Source organism: Phascolarctos cinereus, unplaced genomic scaffold, assembly GCF_003287225.1.
Source record: "Phascolarctos cinereus isolate Bilbo 61053 unplaced genomic scaffold, phaCin_HiC Scaffold_2;HRSCAF=192, whole genome shotgun sequence".
NCBI classification, from domain to species: domain Eukaryota; kingdom Metazoa; phylum Chordata; class Mammalia; order Diprotodontia; family Phascolarctidae; genus Phascolarctos; species Phascolarctos cinereus.
In genome coordinates this window covers 207963794-207985160 of record NW_027555625.1, presented here as the reverse complement: position 1 = coordinate 207985160, position 21367 = coordinate 207963794, and the positions used below count along the sequence as shown (strand labels likewise).

At 37.5% G+C, this 21367-nt stretch overlaps 1 protein-coding gene across 2 annotated transcripts in view; it reads right to left on the bottom strand.

Annotated features, from left to right (window-relative positions):
* Positions 1 to 21367, bottom strand: part of EIF2AK2 (eukaryotic translation initiation factor 2 alpha kinase 2) — an 81800-nt gene that overhangs the window by 42299 nt on the left and 18134 nt on the right. For both annotated transcript variants that reach the window (XM_020992717.2, XM_020992718.2), the window contains exons 6-9: positions 15762 to 15888; positions 11897 to 12066; positions 3286 to 3412; positions 2728 to 2807 (exon numbers count right to left, since the gene is read on the bottom strand). In XM_020992717.2, the coding sequence (XP_020848376.1) occupies positions 2728 to 2807; positions 3286 to 3412; positions 11897 to 12066; positions 15762 to 15888 (504 nt within the window). The remainder of the gene's footprint in view (positions 1 to 2727; positions 2808 to 3285; positions 3413 to 11896; positions 12067 to 15761; positions 15889 to 21367) is intronic.

The following is a 21367-nucleotide window of genomic DNA, read 5'->3' as shown; positions in this document are numbered from 1 at the left end:
AAATAATACAAAAATATGTGAAATATCTCATTGGAAAAATAACTGACATGGAAAATAGATTGAAGAAAAATAATTTAAGAATTATCGGATTACCTAAAAGCCATGATCAAAGAAAGAACCAAGGCTCTTACTTCAAGAAATTATCAAGGAAAAATTCCCTAGAACCAGAGGGTAAAATAGAAATTGAAAGAATCCATCAGTTACCACCTGAAAGAGATCCCAAAATGAAAATTCCCAGGAATATTATAGCCAAATTCCAGAGCTCCCAGGTCAAGGAGGAAATATTGCAAGCAGTCAGAAAGAAACAATTCAAATATTGTGGAACCATAGGCAGGAAAACACAATATTTAGCAGCTTCTACTAAATGATTGAAGGGCATGTAAAGTGATATTCCAGAGGGCAGAGGAATTAGGATTACAACTAAGAATAACCTATTTAGCTAAATGGAGTATGATCCTTCAAAGGAAAAAATGTAGATTTAGTGAAATAGAGGACTTCTAAGCATTCCTGATGAAAAGACCAGAGCTGAATAGAAAATCTGATATTCAAACACAACACTCAAGAGAAGCAAAAAAGGTAAACATGAAAAAGAAATCATAAAGGACTCAATAAGGTTAAATTGTTTATATTCCTACAAGGGAAGATGATTCATGTAACTCCTAAGAACTTTCTCATTATTAGGGAGGTTAAAAAGAGTAGACAGAGCTCATGAGTGTGAGTTGACTACAAAGGGATGACATCCCAAAAAATAAAACTAAAGGGTGAGAAGGAGGGATGCACTGGGAGAAGGGGGAAGGGAGAGGCAGAATGGGGATAATTTTCTCACATAAAAAAAGTACTCAGGGAGGGAAATTGGTTCATAGAGGGAATACACACACACACACACACACACACACACACACACACACACACACACGGTTAGGTATGGAAATCTACCTTACCCAACAAGGGAAAGTGAGAGGAAGGGAATAAGAGAAAGGGTGGGGGAGATTAGAGGAGGCAATAGTTAAAAGCAAAATAGACATTTGAGGAGGGACAGGATAAAAAGAGAGAAAGAAGAAAGAATAAAAGAAAATAGAATGAAGGGTACTACACAGTTAGTAAGTACTGCATAAGTCAGTAAGTGAATGTGAGTGGGATGAGATCATGTATAAAATGGAAGCAGATAGCAGAATGGATTAGAAACCAGAATCCAACAATATGTTTTTACCTCTTAGAGACACACTTGAAACAGAAAGATACACACAAAGTTAAAATAAAGGACTGGAACAGAATCTAATATGCTTCAGCTGAAGTTAAAAAAAGGCAGGGGTAGCAATCATAATCTCAGACAAAGCAAAAGCAAAAAGAGACATAATTAAAAGAGATACTTAGGGAAACTACATTTTGCTAAAAAGCTACCATAGACTATGAAGTGATATAAAAAAAACCTTTGTAAATAATGTTTTATTTTTTCCAATTATATGGAAAGATAGTTTTCAACATTCATTTTATAAGCTTTTGAGTTCCAAATTTTTCTACTCTCTCCCATCCCCCTCCCCAAGACAGCAAGCAATCTGATATAGGTCATACACATGCAATCATGTTAAACATATTTCTGGATTAGTCATGTTGTAAAATAAGAAACAAAACAAAAGGGAAAAAACATGGGGAAAAAAGTAACAACAGTATTCTTCAATCTGCATTCAGACTCCATAGTTCTTTCTCTGGATATGGATAGAATTTTTTATCATGAGTCTTTTGGAATTGTCTGGGATCATTGTATTGCGGAGAAGAGCTAAGTCTATCATATTATTATCAAAAACATTAAAACAAAGTCAAGAGATTGAAAAAATTGAAGAAAATGTATCAAGGCAGGCTATGTAACCCTGGGCCAGCCACTTAACCTTTTGGTACCTTCAAGCAACTCTCTAAGACTCCTAGTAAAGCTGAAGAAGTTGCTGACCTGTATTGGCACAGGGAATTCCTCTCCATAAGAAATATATTCTAAATACAAGAAGGTTGCTATGGTCATTCTTTACGATACTGGTATAGGATTTGGAACGAAGGCCAAAAGTCACTAAATTGTGCTTTTCCTTTGACTCAACAATTCCTTTTGACTCAGTGTAGACCCCAAAGAGATCAAGAAAGAGGAAAAGGACTCACACATATAAAATATTTATAATAGTTCTTTTTGTAGTGGCAAAGAACTGGTAGCTAGGGAGGGTGCCCATTAATTGGGAATAACTGAAAAAAATTAGTTTTTTAATATAATAGAATATTATTTGTTCTAAGAAATGACAGAAGGGATGGTTTCAGAGAAACCTGTAAAGACTTGTGAGAATTAATTAAGAGTGAAGTAAACAGAACCAGAACAATTTATTCAATAACAACATTGTAAAAAGAAACAACTTTAAGACTTAAGACCTCTGATCTTTGAAATGACACACCATGAGAACAAAATAAAAGAATCATACACAAGTAGGACAACTGTGAAATTACATAATCAATTTTTATAAACTTAAAAATAAAGGCAAGCTCTATATAATAAAGATTCACAGTTTTAGCTGTTCAGTATATTTTGTTCATTTTATCGTGTGTCTGAGATTGGAATTTAAAGAAACAAGAATTTTTAAAAGAAAATAAAATATCTGCATGGAAAAAAGCCAAATATTAAAAATAAATATTTTCTTTATGACAGTCAAGCAAGTAAAATTCATTGAACAGTAAGTATTGCTTCATACTTACAATGCTGATGAACTTGGAGGTGTTCTGTTAGAATCAGTCCTTGAAGAGGCACATGCAGAAGGAGGTGTTGAATAAATTTTCTAAAAGGGGGAGAAATACAAAGAACTATGTATAATTCTTGTTCTACAAAGCTGTATCAATGTAAGGTATGGTAGCCATGTTGCCTAACAGTATCAAGTAAAAGCAGAGGCTTTACAAAAGTCTTTATCATTGGTCAACTGGTTGGTTGATCTGGAGTTGTAAATCATAGAATCACAATTTGAGAGCTGTAAGGCCTTCTAGTACGTGAATGAGTGTGAATGAAATCCCAACTACGACACATCCAGCAAGTATAAATCAGCACTGTCTTTTGGCCAGTAGAAGCTATTGGAATTTTTAGCCACATACATAATGTATGAACAAATGTGTAACTAGCAAAGACAGAAGATGGAATAAGAAGGAGGGTTTTCATCCCTCTGGAAAAGAACTTCTTATAGCATCAAAGACGCAACAGTCTCAAATCAAATTAAGATGGAATTTGTGCCCAAGAAAATTAAGCCCAAAAGGCTAATTAATTACCTGTGAAGTGTCAACTAACTGCATCATCTCACATGCAATCTTAGCTGCGGCTTGTTTAGCTTCTTTCTTATTAGATCCTGTAGCAGGACCATAAGATGTGTCCCCAATTTTGCAGATACAAGAAAAACTAGAATAAACAACAATAGGAAAAAAATTATTTGAGTTTCAATATGTATCAAAAACAAGATCTAATGCTTTTTAAAAATGCAACCTACTTAACATAGGCTCTGAGAATGGTTTTGCTAAATCAGCTACTATAAATTAAAACTTCAACCAAACAACATAGAGCCAAAGAAACACTGAAGTCCTGGAAGGACCTCAGAGATCTCTAATTAAGCCCATTCATTTTCCAGGTAAGAAAACTAAGGCTTAGTGAAGAGAATATATTCCTGATCAAAATCTGGCCTAAATTACAACCTGAAATGCATTGTGGTTTATGTCAGTCATTTGAGCCCATGAACATTTTTGGATGTTTCATTTCAATATTGTCTTTCACCTCTCTAAAAGACTTCTAAAGCTTCATTGCCATACTGAGGGGACTGGGCTCTAGAAAGCTATTCCACTAGAGATCAAACTCTGGAAGCTTCTACCATGCTGGAAAGGGGACAGTACGGCATTATGGGAAGATTTTCAATTTGGCATCAGAAGACCTGGGTTCAAATCCCTACTGAGCTATTTACTAACCGTATGATAGGAAAGTCACTTCAGTTCTCAGGACCTCAGTTTTCTCATCTGTAAAATGATGGAGGTAGACTAGATGACCTCACAGGGCCCTTCTAGCTCTGGGCCCAGCTAAAATAAACATGGAGAGGCTCCTCATTAGAAAGCTGGCAATCAGATGAATAACCCAGTTATTTCAACTGATTCTTATATAGTGTAAACACCCCTGAAAAGAGCATCCCTTATAAAATGGTAATTTATTAATTACTCACAAACTCACAGCATTCTTAGATAGGGAAGGAACTTCATCTCAAAGGTCATTTGGATCGCACATATCTGAATAAGAATCCCCTCTATAATCAGTACTATTCTTTATAAATAGGTAACCTGGTTTTTTTTTTAAACTATATGGACTTTTCATGTTAAAATACATTCCACAGTGAGTTCTTCAAATCTGTGAACCCTCTGAAGGGGTAGCAAGGAGTCCCAGCACATAAATGGAAGAGAAAGAGCAGTCACTTATATCTCCTCATAATTTTACTCCTTGAGTTTTAGCACCTTGCTGCTACAGTAGGCTCATAGACAACAGCTCCAACAATTCCCCAGTGAATCCCACTTATAGAAAATATGCACAGGGGCCAAATACAGTACATCTGGTATTCAGACTACCTGGCAGTATCCATAGTTCTCCCCAGTCAAATGAGTTACGTGAATCAGAGAATATATATGGAAAGTGTTGTCTTATATGATTCTCACAACACTAGGAGCTAGGTGCTATTATTATCCTCATTTTACAGACAAGGAAACTGAGGCAAACAGTAATTACATGACTTGCCCAGGGTCACACAGCTAGTAATTGCCTAAGGTCATATTTGAACTCAGGTCTTCCTGATTCTGGAGAGGGGAGGTGGTGGTGGGGTTTCTATCTACTATACCATTAGGCTGTCTTTTTACTTGGAAGGTCATTGTTACCTTCTCCCATTAAGAAAAATCTGTACAGTGTATTTTCAGACACATTCCATGCATAGATTTGTTCTACTTGACTATATTTATTTGTTCCAAAGGAGGGCTTTTATTTGAGGGGGGAGGGGAGAGTTAGGAGGAGGTAATAATAACTGTGTTAAAATTATATCTTGTTCTGGTCCCCCAACCACCTACCACCTTCTAATTGGTATAGTAGGTTTATAAGTAGCCAGTATAAAGTGGCAATAGCAAGAAGTAAGACCACAAAGAGGAGCCTAGAAGTTATGTACAATCTGTCCAAGGATGAAAGGAGCATAATTTACAAATTATATCACATAGTAACCCAAAATCACATGCTAGTGATATGTGCTGTGCTGAATCAGGAGAAGCCATCTAGGCTTTACCTTCAGCGATTACTGCTCCTATGCTATGTAAATCTCAGACACGTTCCAGATATCTACAGTAAGACCAGGAGAATACCAAATGGTACCGATAACTTTGAGATGACAGGCACATGTCTACTTAAAAGTTTTACCAATAACACTGAGATGATAAACTAACTCCAAGTGGCACAGGTAAGAGTTAGCCTGTTCCCCTCCCCCCTAAAAAACCCGATAAAAATGAGACCTCTAACGCCTGCTTCCCAAACATTCTTCCATTTCCCTCAGGTCCATGCTTCCAAGTGCTCCCAACTCTAATCCACGGCTATGTGAGTGATTCTTGGTGCCTCTCACCCTCCCTATGCTCTTCCTACAGGCCTATCTTCCTCCACCTCCTATTCCCTGGCCCCATGCCATCTGCCATCTTTTTTTCATCATTTGTCTCTGTACTTTCTGTGCTGCTTACCTTGAAGCCCTCTGTGCATTATTAAAATGTGATTACAAGACTTCCAGTGCCAAGACAGTGAAGTGAGGAAGGAACCCTCTGAAGCCCTCCCAAATTCTCCTCCAAACAACTAGAAAACTGCCTCAGAATTGGTCTAGGAGCAGGGAAGCAATTTACCAGCACAGCAGGAAAGGTCTGTCTCACTGGGGTGGGAGGAGAGCTTGGGTCCAAGAGCAGCAGCAGCAGCAGCCAGCCTCACAGCAGGAGGCCAACAGCAAGGCTCCAAGCCTAGGGCAATCCACCAAGGAGATCCCCCCCCTCCTGTAGGCCAGCAGCCCCCTAGGCAAGCGAGCAGTTACTGCAGGACAGCAAGGTCCCATCCCAGTGACCCCACTCCCAGCACAAGCTACCAGTGAGGCCTTGATCCCATTGCTGACCAGTAGTAAAGCCCTACCATAGGGCTAGCCAACAGTGAGACCCTGCCCTTGGGGTCCTACCATCAGAGAGACCCTGTTTCCAAGGCAACCCAGCAGCAGAGCCCCACCCCTGGGGCAGACCAGCAACAACATCCCTCCTCCACGGCCAGCCACCAGAAAAACTCTGTTACCATAGCAACCCAGCAGCAATTCCCTACCTTGCAGCAGGCCAGCAACTAAATCTTACACCAGGGGAGGCTAACTTGGAGGCCCCAACCCCCAGTACAAGCTAGAAGGGAAGCCTACCCTCCAGAGAAAGCAAGCAGATAAGCCCTGAAGCTCAGTGAAAGACATCAGTAAGACCCAGAGCACTAGCACAAAATGGGGGGACAGTGTAGGACCAGAGCCCAACCCTCACATAAAGAAACCAAGTCCAAAAAAAAAAAAAACAAAACCCCCAAAAAAGCAGAAAAAGATGAGCAAAAAACAAAAACCAAAAACAGAGAACTTGACTATAGAAAGTTATTATGGTGACAAGGAGGATTGAGGCATAAATTTAAAGGAGGAAAATAATGTCAAAATGGTTACATGTGAAGCCTCAAAGAAAAATGTAATTTGGTCTCAGGCCCAAAAAGAATTTCTGGAAGAGTTTAAAAAGGATTTTAAAAGCAAATTAGACAAGTAGAAGAAATATTTGGAAAAGAAATAAAAGTGATGCAAGAGAATCATGAAACAAGAGTCAATAACAAGGAAAAGATATACAAAAATTTATGGAAGAAAACAACTCCTTAAAAATAGAATTGGCCAAATGGAAAAGGAAATACAAAATACCACTGAAGAAAATAGTTTCTTAAAAATTAGAATTGAGCAAGTGGAAACTAATGACTCTATGAGACATCAAGATACAATAAAATTAAATTAAAAAGGGAAAGAAATGGAAGAAAATGTGAAATTCCTCACTGGAAAAACAACTGACCTAGAAAATAGATCCAGGAGAGATAATATAAGAAATATTGGACTACCTGAAAGCCATGATCAAAAAAAAAAAAAAAGCCTGGACAACATCCTACGAAAAAATTATCAAAGAAAACTGCTCCAATATATTAGAACTAGAAAGCAAAAAAGAAATTGAAAGAATATACTGATTACTACCTGAAAATGAACATCATAGCCAAATTCCAGAGTTCAAAGACCAAGGAGAAAGTACAGCAAGCAGCCCAAAAGAAACAATTCAAATATCACAGAGCTACAGTCAGGATTACACAGGATTTGGCAGCATCCACATTAAAGAACCATAGGGCTTGGAATATGATACAGCAGAAGACAAAGGCATTAGGATTACAACCAAGAATCACCTACCCAGCAAAACTGAATATAATTCGGGGGGGAAGGGGAGAGAATGGATATTTAACAGAAGAGAGACTTTTGAGCATTCTTAATTAAAAGACCAAAGCTAATAAAAAATCTGACTTCCAAATACAAGACTCAAGGGAAGCATAAAAAGGCAAAAAAGAAACAAGAAAGAGAAAACATAAGAAATTCAATAAAGTTAAACTGTTTGTATTTCTATATGGCAAGATAATATTTATGACTCTTAAGAACTTTATAAGAGCAATTAGAAGGAATATACATACAAAAAGGGTATGGATATAAGGTGATTTTGATGGGATGATCCAAAAAAAAAGTGAGAAAGAAAATTGTACTGGAAGGAGGGGGAAAATAGAATGGAGTAAATTATCCCACATAAAAGAGGCATGAAGGAGCGATTATAATGGAGGGGAAGATTGGGGGGAGGTGGTGGGAAAAGCTTAAATTTTACTCTCATCAAAATTCACTCAAAGAAGGAATAACATACACACTCAATTGGATATAGAAATCTATCTCAAGGAAGTAAAAAGGAAGGAAATAATAGATGGGGAGGGGAGACTGATAAGAGGAAGGGTATATTGGAGAAGGTGGTGATCAGAAGTAAAACACTTGTGAGGAGGGAAAGGGTAGGGGGGCAGATAAACAAATGAAAAATAGCATGGAGGGAAATACACAGTTATTACAACAATAATGTGAATGGGACAAACTCACTCATAACATAGAAGCAGACAGCAGAATGTATTAAAAACCAGAATCCTACAATATGTTGTTTACAAGGAACATATCTGAAGCTGAGAGACAGGGTAAAGGTAAGGAGCTGGAGCAGAATCTATTATGCTTCAGCTGATACAAAGAAAGCAGGGGTAGCAATCCTGATCTCAGACAAAGCAAAAGCAAAAATAGATCTAATTAAAAGAGATAAAGAAAGAAAACTATATCTTGCTGAAAGGTACCATAGACAATGAAATACAATGAAGTTATGCCAAAACTAAACATATATGCACCAAATGGTATAGCATCTAAATTTTTAAAGGAGAAGTTGAATGAGTTATAGGAGGAAATAGATAATAGAGCCATACTAGTGGGAGACCTCAACTTTCCTTTCTCAGAACTAGATAAATCTACCAAAAAAAAAAACCAAGAAAGAAGTTAAGGAGCTGAATAAAATTCTGGAAAAGTTAGATTTGATAGACCTCTGGAGAAAACTAAATGGGAATACAAAGAAATATACCTTTTTCTCAGCAGTATATGGCACCTACACAAAAACTGACTATGTATTAGGACATAAAAACCTCACAACCAAATGCAGAAAAGCAGAAATAGTAAATGCATCCTTTCCAGATCACAATGCAATAAAGATTACATTCAATAATGGACAATGGAAAGAGATTAAAAATTAATTGGAAATTAGATAATCTAATCCTAAAAAATAAGTGGGTCAAAGAACAAATCATAGAAACAATCAATTTCATTAAAGAAAATGACAATGAGACAACCTTCCAAAGTATAGGAGGTGCAGCCAAAGTGATACTTAAGAGAAAATTTATATCCCTTATTGCTTACATCAACAAAATAACTTTGATAGACCTATTTCTTCTGAGCAAGGCAAGGATCTAAGACAACTCCAAAAGATTCATGATGAAAAATGCTGTCCACGTCCAGAAAAAGAACTGTGACATCTGAATGCAGATTCAAGCACATTATTTGCTCTCTCTCCCTCTCCCTCTCTCTCTTTTTCTTCTTTCTCATGATTTCTCCTATTGGTTCTAATTCTTCTTTACAGCATGATTAATGTGAAAATAAGTTTAATATGAATTTATATGTTGAGCCTATATCAATTTACATGCCATGTTGGGGTTAGGGGAGGGGAGAAATGGGGAGAAAATTTGGAACTCAAAATCTTGTGGAAGTGAATGTTGAAAACTAAAAATAAATAAAATTTTAAAAAATTTTTAAATGAGGTACCTACTTCATATGGTGGTTGTGAATTATGTTGACTCTGTTTACTTTGGTGTAGTGGTTGTGTATATTATAGCCTGAATACCTTTTTTTAGAAGGAGAATCAGAAAGTACCATGAAAAACAATGCAACATGACAGAAAATACAATTGATTATTGATGTGATGGATACTGACAAAACTGTTGTTTCCTAATCAGCTCTCCATATGTGCAGTCCATGACTGGTTAGAATACAGGCATATCAATTAACCTCTCAATGCTCCAGTTTCCTCATCTATTAAAGAGGGATAATAACAAGATCACAGATTTGGAGATGGAAGGAATCTTAAAGGACATCTAGTCCAACTCCCCCTACTTTCATGAAGGAGGCACCAAAAGGTTAAGTGACTTGCCTAAGGTTACATAGGTAATAAGTGAACAAGGTAGGATCTGAAACCAGTGACCTCTGGCTTCAAATCCAGTGCTTTTCACTATACCATACTGCCTGATAATAGCACCTATTTATATATTCGAGGTTTGCAAATTATTTTAACACATGATCTCATTTGGTCATTACAACAACTCTGTGTAGTAGGCATTATTCTTATCCCCATTTTATAAATCAGGAAACTGGAGCTTAGAAAAGGTTAAGTGACTTCCCCAGGTTTACATAGTTATTAAGTGTCTAAAGCAGGATTTAAGCCTAGATCAGCCTGATTCCCAGTCCAACAAAACTGCTAGGTCACTAGGTCACAATGTGTAATATCTACATCACTGGGTTTTCTGAGGATCAGATGAGATAATGCATGTAATTTTTTGCAAGCTTTTATGTACTATGTCAGTTATGATTAATTTGCCCAGGATTTTCAATAAACCCAAGCTGCTTGCTGCCACATAAGACCATCTTTTTATACACAAAAATATTCCTTATTATGCTACATGGCTATAAATTATGAAACATCATGATCTTGAAGGAGTCAAAATTACCGGGCAATGGAAAGATGCACAGTTGTGTAAACAGGCTGCAATACTTTGCCAATGGTGATTTGCTTGTACAAGAAGTGGTATAAAAGGCATATGACCAAGGACATACACAATTGACCAATAAGGGAGTGGAGACTGTCATTTAATGAGAAGGAGGTACAGCAGATAGACTAACCCAGGTGCTACATGGGGTAACCTTAGAATAGTACCCAGAGGATGACCTCCAGCACATTCAGATGGCTCTCTGGGAAGATTTATGGAAGCAAAAGGACAAAAATCATCTACGTAAAGGTGAAGGCATGAAGGATTGCAATTTGGATCAGAAGAAGTATCTACACTGACAGATCAAGGATTCATCTAAGAAAGTCATTTACTATAATTCTTCCTTTTTTCTATTATGATAGTCCATTTCTGAATTTGAGGAAGAGAAAAAGAGCTCATGCTCAATGGGAATTTGCCCAGTTATAACTTATTGATATCAAAGCAAAAGATACAAAGAGGATATATCTCCATCTATGACAGTGATATCCAGGTCCCCTTAATTATGACTCAACTGATACGCTATGGTACCTGTGGTGTCCAACCAAAAGTTATGCCACTCTTCCAGGATTCAAGAGTAATTTGAGTAGGTCCTGAACCCTAGGACTTACACTGAGTAACCAAACCATTTGCCCTTCACAAATGCACCAACCTAGGGGAAACAAACCCTGGGCATCTTTAAGAAAAGTAGCGTGGTAAAGTGGTTAGAGGGCTAGGCTTACATTCCAGAAGATTGTCTAAAAGTTCTAAGCACCCTCAGCCACCTTTCCCACCATTATGCCCCCAACACTGCAGAAGCAGAAAGAAGCCATCCAGGAATGAGGGCCATTTAAAAATTTTTCATTGTTTCATTGGTTTCCACGGCCCATCAACCCCCCACCAAAAAAAATTCTCCATCTGGTATCTATCGTTCTGTTGATATACCTTTCCGTTATTTTTTTTTTATTTTTAGTCAATTGGGGTTAAGTGACTTGCCCAGGGTCACACAGCTAGTAAGTGACAAGTGTTTTGTCTGAGGCTGGATTTGAACTCAGGTCCTCCTGACTCCAGGGCCAATGCCCTACTCACTGTGCCACCTAGCTGCCCCATGCCTCTCCATAATTAACTAGGTTGGTCATCAAAAAACAAATTCTGTTACTAGGGTGATATTTTAAGCCTGTCCAGCATGGGAGAACCAGGCAAAGCTTATACTCTGCTGGCAAAGCTTTTGAGAACCTAGGGCAGAGGTGGGGAACCTCCAAGCCACAGTGAAGCACTTGAGTAGGATTTTGTGGAGTCCTTCCATACATTATCGTAAAAAATAAAGAGTAAAATCCTTACAGTTTCTAAAACATAAACCATGAAAAGAAACATCATATATACTGTTGATAAGACAGAAGCAAGCATTAAATAAATAGAAGGACCAAAGTAATCCCTCACCTTTGAAGTCCACTAGGTTCTGATTTCATTTCTATTGGGAAGTTCAAAGTGATTCTCCTCTTTTGTGCATACTGGTTCAGAGGATCAATATAATTTATTTTAACTGCTGTTTTGCTTTCTGAAATGCTTGAATCTTGAGATGGTTCAGATGGCACTGAAGAGCTCATATCCTACAAAGTAAGAAACATTTTAGAAGACTTATTTCACACTTCAAAGTTTTTCCTCCCTAAATAAGGTGACTGCATGAATAGTACAAAACATGACTGGGACTTCTGGGGTCATGTGAACAAGACAGAGGACTAGAAATTTTCTCTATCCCCATGACTTCTCAAGCCACTTCAAATCAGGAATTATATACCAAAGATAAAACAACTTCAGCTGTTCCATGGTCTAGGACTCCTAGAACCCAAAATAAAAATTCAAAAAAAAAAAAACACAGCAAGAATTGATGCTCATTGACCCTGAGATCATTCAGCACCTCTCTCCCACCTCCCATACCGCCAGCAAGAAGGCGGAATTAACAGACCCAAAGATTTGGTACAGGCTTACATCAAAATCAACCCCTGCACCCTATTCTCTACCCCCTCTTTCCAGTGCTACAGAGACCTTGGCTCAAGGCTGTGGAAGTTCATTTGGGTCTCAACAGCCAGCTGGGCCACAGGCCTTCTGAAGCAAAAGCCTGGTGGGGGCTACAACCTGGAAGTACCAGCACTGCAAAGCTCTGAACTGCTGGTATCAGGGAAAACAGGCTCTGAATTGTCAATGTTAGGAAAAACAGACTCTGAGCTGCCGGTGCCAGGAAAAGTAGGCTCTGAACTGCTGATGTCAAGTCAGAGAATTAAGAAACAGTGAGAGGCAGGTCACCAGGAATGGACATCATGCATGTGGGGAGCTGTATAGCACTCCACCAAGGTGGGGCTAGTGCTGACCACCCAAAGCTCAGTTGGGGCAGAGACTTAAGTTGGTGAACCATGAATTGCCCAACATGGGAGGAGGCTGAGATGCTTTGAGATCCAGGCCGCAAAGAACCCACAATCAGCAGTGAATGGAATGCTGAAATAGCGAAGCCCCCTCCGTGTAGGATCAGCGCTGACCCCTCCCTACATTGCTCAGAAGCTGCCTCGCTGAGAAAGCAGAGTGTCGCAAGTAGATCAGGTGACAGAGCCCCATCCTGCTCACCTGGATTCTATCCGTCCTCAGGCCCCCTCCCTAGCTGCTAAGCAAATCGTTCCTTGTTTCCTGCTCTTTTTGTCCTTTGTTCTCTTGTTGCTGGGGAGAAGTTCCCGTGCTTAGACTGTGAGCTCCGAAGCCCAGCCAATGGGAAGAAGAGCCAGTGGGGTTCCCGTGTTAGGGTCTATATAAACTTGTTCTGAGCTATACGCCCCTGCACTTTCTCGCTGATACCATCTTGAGCCACACAGAGAGCATCCTTTCTCATGAGAAAGCAATAAAACTCCTTTTTACCGTTCTTAAGAAAAGTCTCTGACTGATTATTACAAGGGGGTCACAAACAGCCCACACAGCGGGAAGGGAGTAAGGAAGTTAGCAATAAGGTAATAAGGGGTGGGGGGGAACTGGTGACTGAAAGTACCAAAGAAATCTCAATGACTTTGACTAAACAGATAAATCAACAGGTAAAACAGTAACAAGAAAAGTAAATATAGCCTCCAGATTTAGTAAACGAGTTCAGGCATCTATAAATAAATACTACAAAATGAAGGAAAATGATCCAACACTTGACGAGATGGAAGACCCTATGCAATTCGAGGAGAACATGTAACTACAACATGCTGTTCCTGAGTGGGTTAAAAGAGAAAGGACTTATGAGAGCAGAATTTATGTCCTGCACAGCAAAAATAATGAGCAAAATAGAAAAACTTGAATCCGAAAGGGCAAGCCTCACCAAAGAAACACAGAAAACAATAGATTGGGAATGCAAATCTACAGAAGGGAAGGACAACTTAGAAGAAGAAAAGCAAAAAAACAAGAATATTAAAAGAAAATATGCTCAGTCTACAAGCAAAACATGGATTTCAAAGAAGAGTATGTAGAGACCATCTAAGAATCATCTATCTTCCAGAAGAACATGACAGGACAAAAAGCTTTAACACCATAATGAAGGAAATAATATGTATTTCTGAACATAGAAAATGAAGTTCCATTTGAAAGAATTAACATATTGCCTCTAGGAAAAAAAAAACCCAACAACTCAAGGCTGCAAACTCTGAGATGGCAGTGGTTAAATTTAACAATTCAATTCAGAAACAAGTTCTAAGGAAACGACATTTGAACAATACAAGACTATTCTACACCCACTAAAAAAAAGGAGGAAGGAATATAACAAGGTGTTTCAAAGAGCCTTGGAGTTCAAGATGCAGCCCAGGGTGATCTATCCTGCAAATCTGAGTTTAACTACATAGAACAAAAAAATGGATATTCTAGTGACAATATTGCTGCAATTTCTTCCTCGGTTTATACTCAATCAAATGCTCTTAACCATGTTTTTTCTTTCAGGTTCCTGGAATTCCTCACATGAGTACATATCTTCTCAATATACAGATCTATCCTAACCCATGTTGAATTTATTAATATGCTAACTTTTTAATAAAACATACTCCTCCAAAGCCATATTCCAGTTATGGGTGTTATTCCACCAATTCTCAAGGAAAATTAAATTTGCTTTCTTGAGTTAGGATCTCTAGTTCACCTTGCTTGCTACTCTTATTTGTATATTTGTGTATAGTCATCTGAGGCCACTGCTTGGATCTTAATTTTATCTTCCATAAATTTTTGGCATCTCTACTGCTTTTCTTCTGTCTATACTGTAGCCGTTGTCCGTATTATCTAGCTTAGTGTTCATGTTTTTATACACAGGCAGTTTTTTTTTTTTTACTCCTCCATTCCTCTTCAGGTTCAAGTACTTTGTTTAGATTTGCAAAGCTCCAGGCAAAAACTTTTGGCTCAGATAAAATGAGATAATATTTATCTATACAAATGCTAACTATTATTGTTATTATTATTATTAATCAGCCTTGGTGAGCTATACTTCAACCCTGGCCAAAAGTCTGTCATTCCTTTAGAAATCCAAATTTATTCTAGGACATCCTCTTAAATCTTAGACACTAATTTCCCAAATCTGCCTTTTTTTTCAGAAGTTGTTGCTTTCAATTAGTAGGAACAATGAAAATTCTTCTTTTGCTCCCAAAATTTTCATAATTCTTAGTATGATCATTAACTATGCATCCCAGGGTCCATCTGAGCAGTATTATTTCTGTCACATGTGTCACCAGAGATAGGTAGTCATCCAGTTCAACAAGCCTGGGAAGTTTTCTTGAACATACTATTGGCCTCAGGAAAACACTAGACATCTCTTTAGTTATTGTCAAGTCAACAAATAACTGTGTTAGTACTCCTCATCAGTAAATCACCAATTGCCACCACTCATCTTTTCTTCCTTTCCTTCCTATTAGATAAGTTCTCAGCTAATGGCACTTGTGGGTCCACATCATCACCAGTTGTCATCTCAGAGAGTCGAGCTCCATTCTCTTCAAGAAAAGCCTTATAACTACCATTTGACATATTCTATGGTTGTTTTTTCCCCCTTTTGTTCAGTGTATCATATTCTTCCAACTTCATTATTATCGAGATTCCTATCTGTCTTTTCTGATATTCCAGGCATGAAGCAGAGTCTGTGTAAAGATTCTGAGAGAGGACAGAAATGGGAACATGCTCTGCCCTGTGCAGGGACCTAAGCTCACCTAGAACAACATTCTTTTTAAAACTTTCACTGGAGTTTCTGTTAAATTTTATCTTCAAACCAGCTTTAAAGGGAATTCAGATAGGAAGAAATGAGAAAGTAACATACCTGTGAATTGTTGCCTAATATTAATTGCTCATATGCATTCTTGGCTGCAGATTGTTTTGCTTCTTGTTTAGTAGACCCCCAACCAACATCATAGAGTTTCTCCCCAATCTTGTACCTACAAGAAAATCTAGAAGAAACAATGGAGAATAATAATGATGACATTTACTATGTTAAATATTAATAAGAATATTTAATATCAATGCTTTAAGCTTTGCAAATTGCTTTACATATATTATCTCATTTTATCTTTACAACAATCCTGTGAGGTAAGTGCTAGTATTATGCTCATTTTATAAATGAGGAAACTGAGGTGCAGAGAGGTTAAATGACTTTGCCCAGAGTCACATAGCTGATAAGTTCTGAAATAGGATTCAAACTCAATTCTTTCTGACTACAACTCCAACACTCTATTACTTCATCTAGAGGATTACTTATACATTGATGGATCTCAAAGTAAAATCTAATCTTTTCTTTAATGTTCCAAAAGTACAGAATCACAGAATTTTGGAGTTATAAAATATGCCAGCTATCATCTTGTCTAACCTAAAAGGATTCCCATTATCATATACTTATAGAATATCATCAATTCAATTAAGCAATTATTAAGTGCCTAAAGTATGTAGAGCACTGTGCTAGGCATTGAAGGAGACACAAACTTTAAACTAGACATGGTCCCTGTCCTAATGGAGTTCACAATTTAGCAGGGGAGCATCACATACCCCCCAAAAAAACCCCTACAATATAATACATTATAAGTACAGTAGAAAGGCAGAAGTCAAATGTTATATGAGATCAGAGAAAAAAAATGTCACTGATGACTGTAGAGATCAGTGAAGTCTTCCTAGGACAGTTGATATTTAAAGGCTTTAGAAGAAGAGTTGGGCTCCAAGGATTAGTAGGAATTCAACAGGCAGTGGGAGTGAAGAGGAGGAAGCCTGGACATAGCGCACTAGTAGTAGATGAAGATGCATTTAATCAATCAATCAACAAGTATTTATTAAAGACCTATTATGTCTCAGGCATTGTGCTAGGTGCTGGAGATAGAAACACAGAGAATGAAACCATCCATACTCTCAAGGAACTTGCATTCTAATGGGTATTATAACTTTTTTTTCATCTTCAGTTTTATCTGAAGTAACAATTCACTGGACAGTGTCCTCATGTCTTGAAAAAGTTTCTTAAAAGAATAGTTTCAAGGTAAGATATGGATGTAGGCATGGAGGCAAGAATGCATGTGTAATATCCAAGGGATATTTGCAGAGTCAAGTTTGATTCTAGTATAGAGGACACAAAGGGATAATAACATGAGACAAGGTTGCAGAGGTAGGATGGTGTCATATTCGCAAGTCAGGTTAAGGAATCCGATGAGTTTAACTAGGAAGGCAATAGGAGCCACTACAGAGCAGTGACACAGATAAGGAAACTGGGCACTCTTTCCATTATACTAAGCTACTTCTCTGGTAATAAAGAAGGTACGTTTGGCACAGCATGAAGGATGGGTTAGAGAAGAGAGTATCACATTTAATATAGAGCCCAAGGATGACTTTGTGGGATAAGGTTCATTTTTCATTTAGGAAAGACAAGGGATCTCCTCAACTTGCAGAGGTGGGAGACTATGGATTTGGAGCACTGCATACAATCAGAATTTGTAGAAGAACACTGTATATAGTCAGAATTTTTTGAAGTGTTGGCTATTTTGGCAAAAAAAATATTTTTCTCTTTTCAATTTCTTGTTATATGGGATAGCTCTAGGATAGAGGAAGAAGAAAAAGACATATTGAGAAACGTAGATTATATAAAAACAAAAGATTTCACCAAAAACTAAATTAGAATAAATAATGTGTTCTATAGTTTAAAATTTAAAATGTGACTGAATTGGCTTTATGTAAACAGCCAGGCTTGTTTGTGCTATCCTGCTTCCGTCCTTCAAGAAATTTCCAACTTTCCCTTCTACTTTATTGGAAGTCTTAGGTCAAGTTTAATAAGCTGAGATCATAGGAACATGACTATTTTGGTCACCCAACCTAATCCTTTGGATGAAAATTTATTAAGCAATATTGTTAAGTTTTGAATTCCAGGGCATTTTTATTTAGAGGAATAAATGAATCTCAGCTCAGGTACTCTGAGTTGATAGGAGTCCTTTATCTTTTTACAAAATCATCTGTAACCCTTGGCTCAAAGAGCCAATTGCATAGGACTCTTTCTTCATTGGTGGAGATTAATTACTCAATGCCTTGTGCCTGTGTGAGTGGTGGGAGGAGTTGGTGAGAGCTAAAGAGAAGAGAGATTTGGTCAGACTTTCAGCTTTGAGAGAAAAGATGCACCATTCCAACCTCTCTTCAAGACTCTGAAGGGAGAAAAAGATTCTGAAAAGAAGCTGACATTTAGAGGAAATGACAATCTTTATCACATCCCCATCCTCAACCTGCTACACTAGAGACTTTGGGGAATTTCCCTTTGGGTAAAATCTGAGATTCTCTTAATTTATTTGAGTAATTTCACTCCTAATGGGAGAGTTCATTCACTCTGTATTGTTCAGTATATATTCTCCTATGTATACTTTCTCTGATTTCTGTTTTGCTATCAACTTTGATAAATGAGTTTATTTGCTACTTGTTACATGTGTTTATTGTGGAATTGGCATTTGGTGGGAAGGAGTTCAAGCCTTGGATGTTTAGATTGGGGCCTCCTTTTCCCATTAAAAGATACACATAACAGGAATGCAACTTGAACCTCAAAATTACTTCCCCTAGATTAATAGTATTTAAGAGAACAAATAGACATATAGCCTGGCACTTCTTTTCTCTTAGAAAAAGCAGAGTTGTGGGCCTCTGGACTCACCTCTTGCTTCCTTTCCTTGCAGGAATAAAAATCTCCTTTGGAGAACAGTGGGAAGAGGAGACACTAGAAACATCTATCCTTACCTTCCTGTGAGACACATCGAGACAAGCCTTGGCACACAAAATCTACATGGGCATGTGTTTACATGCCCTTACACATCCTTGTGTAATTAGGGTCTGGTACAGGTCTACACCACCTAAGATGTCAGTTGTCCACATGGAGGACACTAGAAAGCTACTTCCAGGAGAATCACTAGGACAAAGTACATCAGAAAAATCCCTTGGAAAGACTGGAGTATGCATAGGCATTCTGTAACTGGTGCTGGTCAGCTAATCATGTGATGAAAAGGAACATTAGCTGTGGAGTTATTCAAAACAACCTGTCAACTTCAGTATCCTCCACTTTGCCTCAGAGCTGTTGAGAAAGCTCAGTAACCAATAAAGGGAGTGTAGCTTATGATCCTGTGATATTGAAAGTCCCAAAGCTTATATAGCCTACATAAATGTTAGATATTATTATTACTATTACTAGTATTATTATTATTTTGGGTGTGTGTGTGTGTGTGTGTATATGTATATGTGTGTGTGTTACTTTAACAGTATCACCACAATGATACAAATAGGGCTCATTCTATATTGCCTATTCTGATAGTCCTAAAGAGTACTGCATTGAGAGTAAAAGAGAACCTGGGCCCAAATACTAGTCCAGCCCTTTAATACCTCTGCAATAGTTATGTGACCCTTAACAAGTCACTTAACCCTTGAGCTTCAATTTGCTCAAGTAGCAAACATTTATTAAATATTTGTTTGTGCAAAGCATTACAGCAGTATCTAGGTATACAAGGGTAAAAACAAAAGGTTTAATTCCTCAGTAGTCATTTTTACTCTATTTTTTCCCTAGCCCAAATGACATTGTCCTTAGCAGAAAAGGGGATAAAAAAGGAAAATAAGAGTTGAATATTTCTGTTATTCTTTCCATTGATTATTAGTAGCTCTAATGGACACTGAGCAATGGTCCTGTCCCTTTTTGGATTCACTTTTTTTCCTGAACATTGACTAAAAATACATTCATTGCCAATCTACTATCATTCTGAGCTTTAGCATGCCTGACACTATTCTTATAGGACGTGTCACACTTTTATATTCATCCTTAGTTACCTGCCCTTGCTTCTACCATCTACACAAGAGTTTTTTAGATTGAAATTGCCTTCTGAATCCCCAGTGTACCCTAACTGGTTGCCCATTTCTTCTTAATTGAAATTATTTGTGTTTTCAAAATTTCATTTTTTTTAGAATTTCCTATCCCTCCTTGTCTCACACCTGCTATAGAGTTTTAGCATGAAAAATCCTCCCCATCCTTTCTCTTAACCCTTTAAAATCTGCTGTCCCAAGATAAAATCTATTTAATAAGGAGGAAACAAACATTTATTAAGCACCTACTATGTGCCAGGCAATATGTTAGGAGCCTTACAATTATTAACTTATTTGATCCTCATAACAACCCTAGGAGGTAGATGCTATTATCCCCATTTTAGAATTGAGGGAACTGGAGCAAACAGAGTTTAAGTGACTTGTTCATAGTCACATAGCTAAATGTCTGAGGCCTGATTTGAACTCAGGTCTTCATATCTTTGGACTTGGCAATAAGGAAGCAAATGCTGACTTTTTGGGAAGCAGGTTCACTAAAATGATAGAGTAGAAGTCAGATGAAGAATCATGATAATCCACTCACGGTCACATAGGAAATGACAAAACACAGATTAAAATCTATGTCCTCTGATTCCAAATCTATTGCTTAACAAATACCCTGATAAATGCATGTTGAAATGGAATAAACTAAAATCTATTTCTGAGCCATTTCCTATATACCTAGAACTGATGGCCCTGCCCAAATAAAAGGCTACCTCTTTTCCTTTGCTCAAACAGTTCTTGAAATCCACCTTTCTTCACTGAATCTTCAGGACAAAAGAGAGGTGCAATGAGCAGAAGAAACAGTGGGTGGTGAAGAAATGGAGCCATGCAGTAAATATAACATTTTCTAGGAGTTTATCAGTGTTATAAAGAAAAACAACTTTAAAAGCCTGACAACTGATTGATGCAATGGCAAACCACTGGGGCAACTAATGATATCTGGCATGGATATCCACAGACTCTTTAGGAAACATTCTGCCTTAGACCAGCATCTCACACTGTACACTAATATAAGGTCAAAATGAGTATATGATTTAGACATAAAGAGTGATACCATAAGCAAATTAGGAAAGCAAGGAAGTTTACCTGTCAGATCTATGGAGAAGAGAAGAATTTATGACCAAACAAGAGACAGAGAACACTATGAAATGCAAAATAGATAATTTTGATTACATTAAATTAAAAAAGGTTTGCATAAACAAAACCAATGCAACCAAGATTAGAACAAAAGAAGAAAGATAGGAAACAATTTTTACAACAACTGTTTCTGATAAAGGCCTCATTGCTCAAATACATATGGAAATGAGTGAAACTTATAAGAATGCAAGTCATCCCCTAATTTTTAAATGGTCAAAGGACGTAAACAGGCAGTTTTCGGATGAAGAAATTAAAGCTATCTATAATCACATGAAAAAATACTCTAAATTACTATTGATTAGAGAAATGCGAATTAAAATAACTCTGAGGTACTACCTCATTAGCTACAGATTGGCTAATATGACAGAAAAGGAAAATACAAATGTTGAAGATATGGAAAAATTGGGGCACTAATGCATTGTGGGTAGAGTTGTGAAC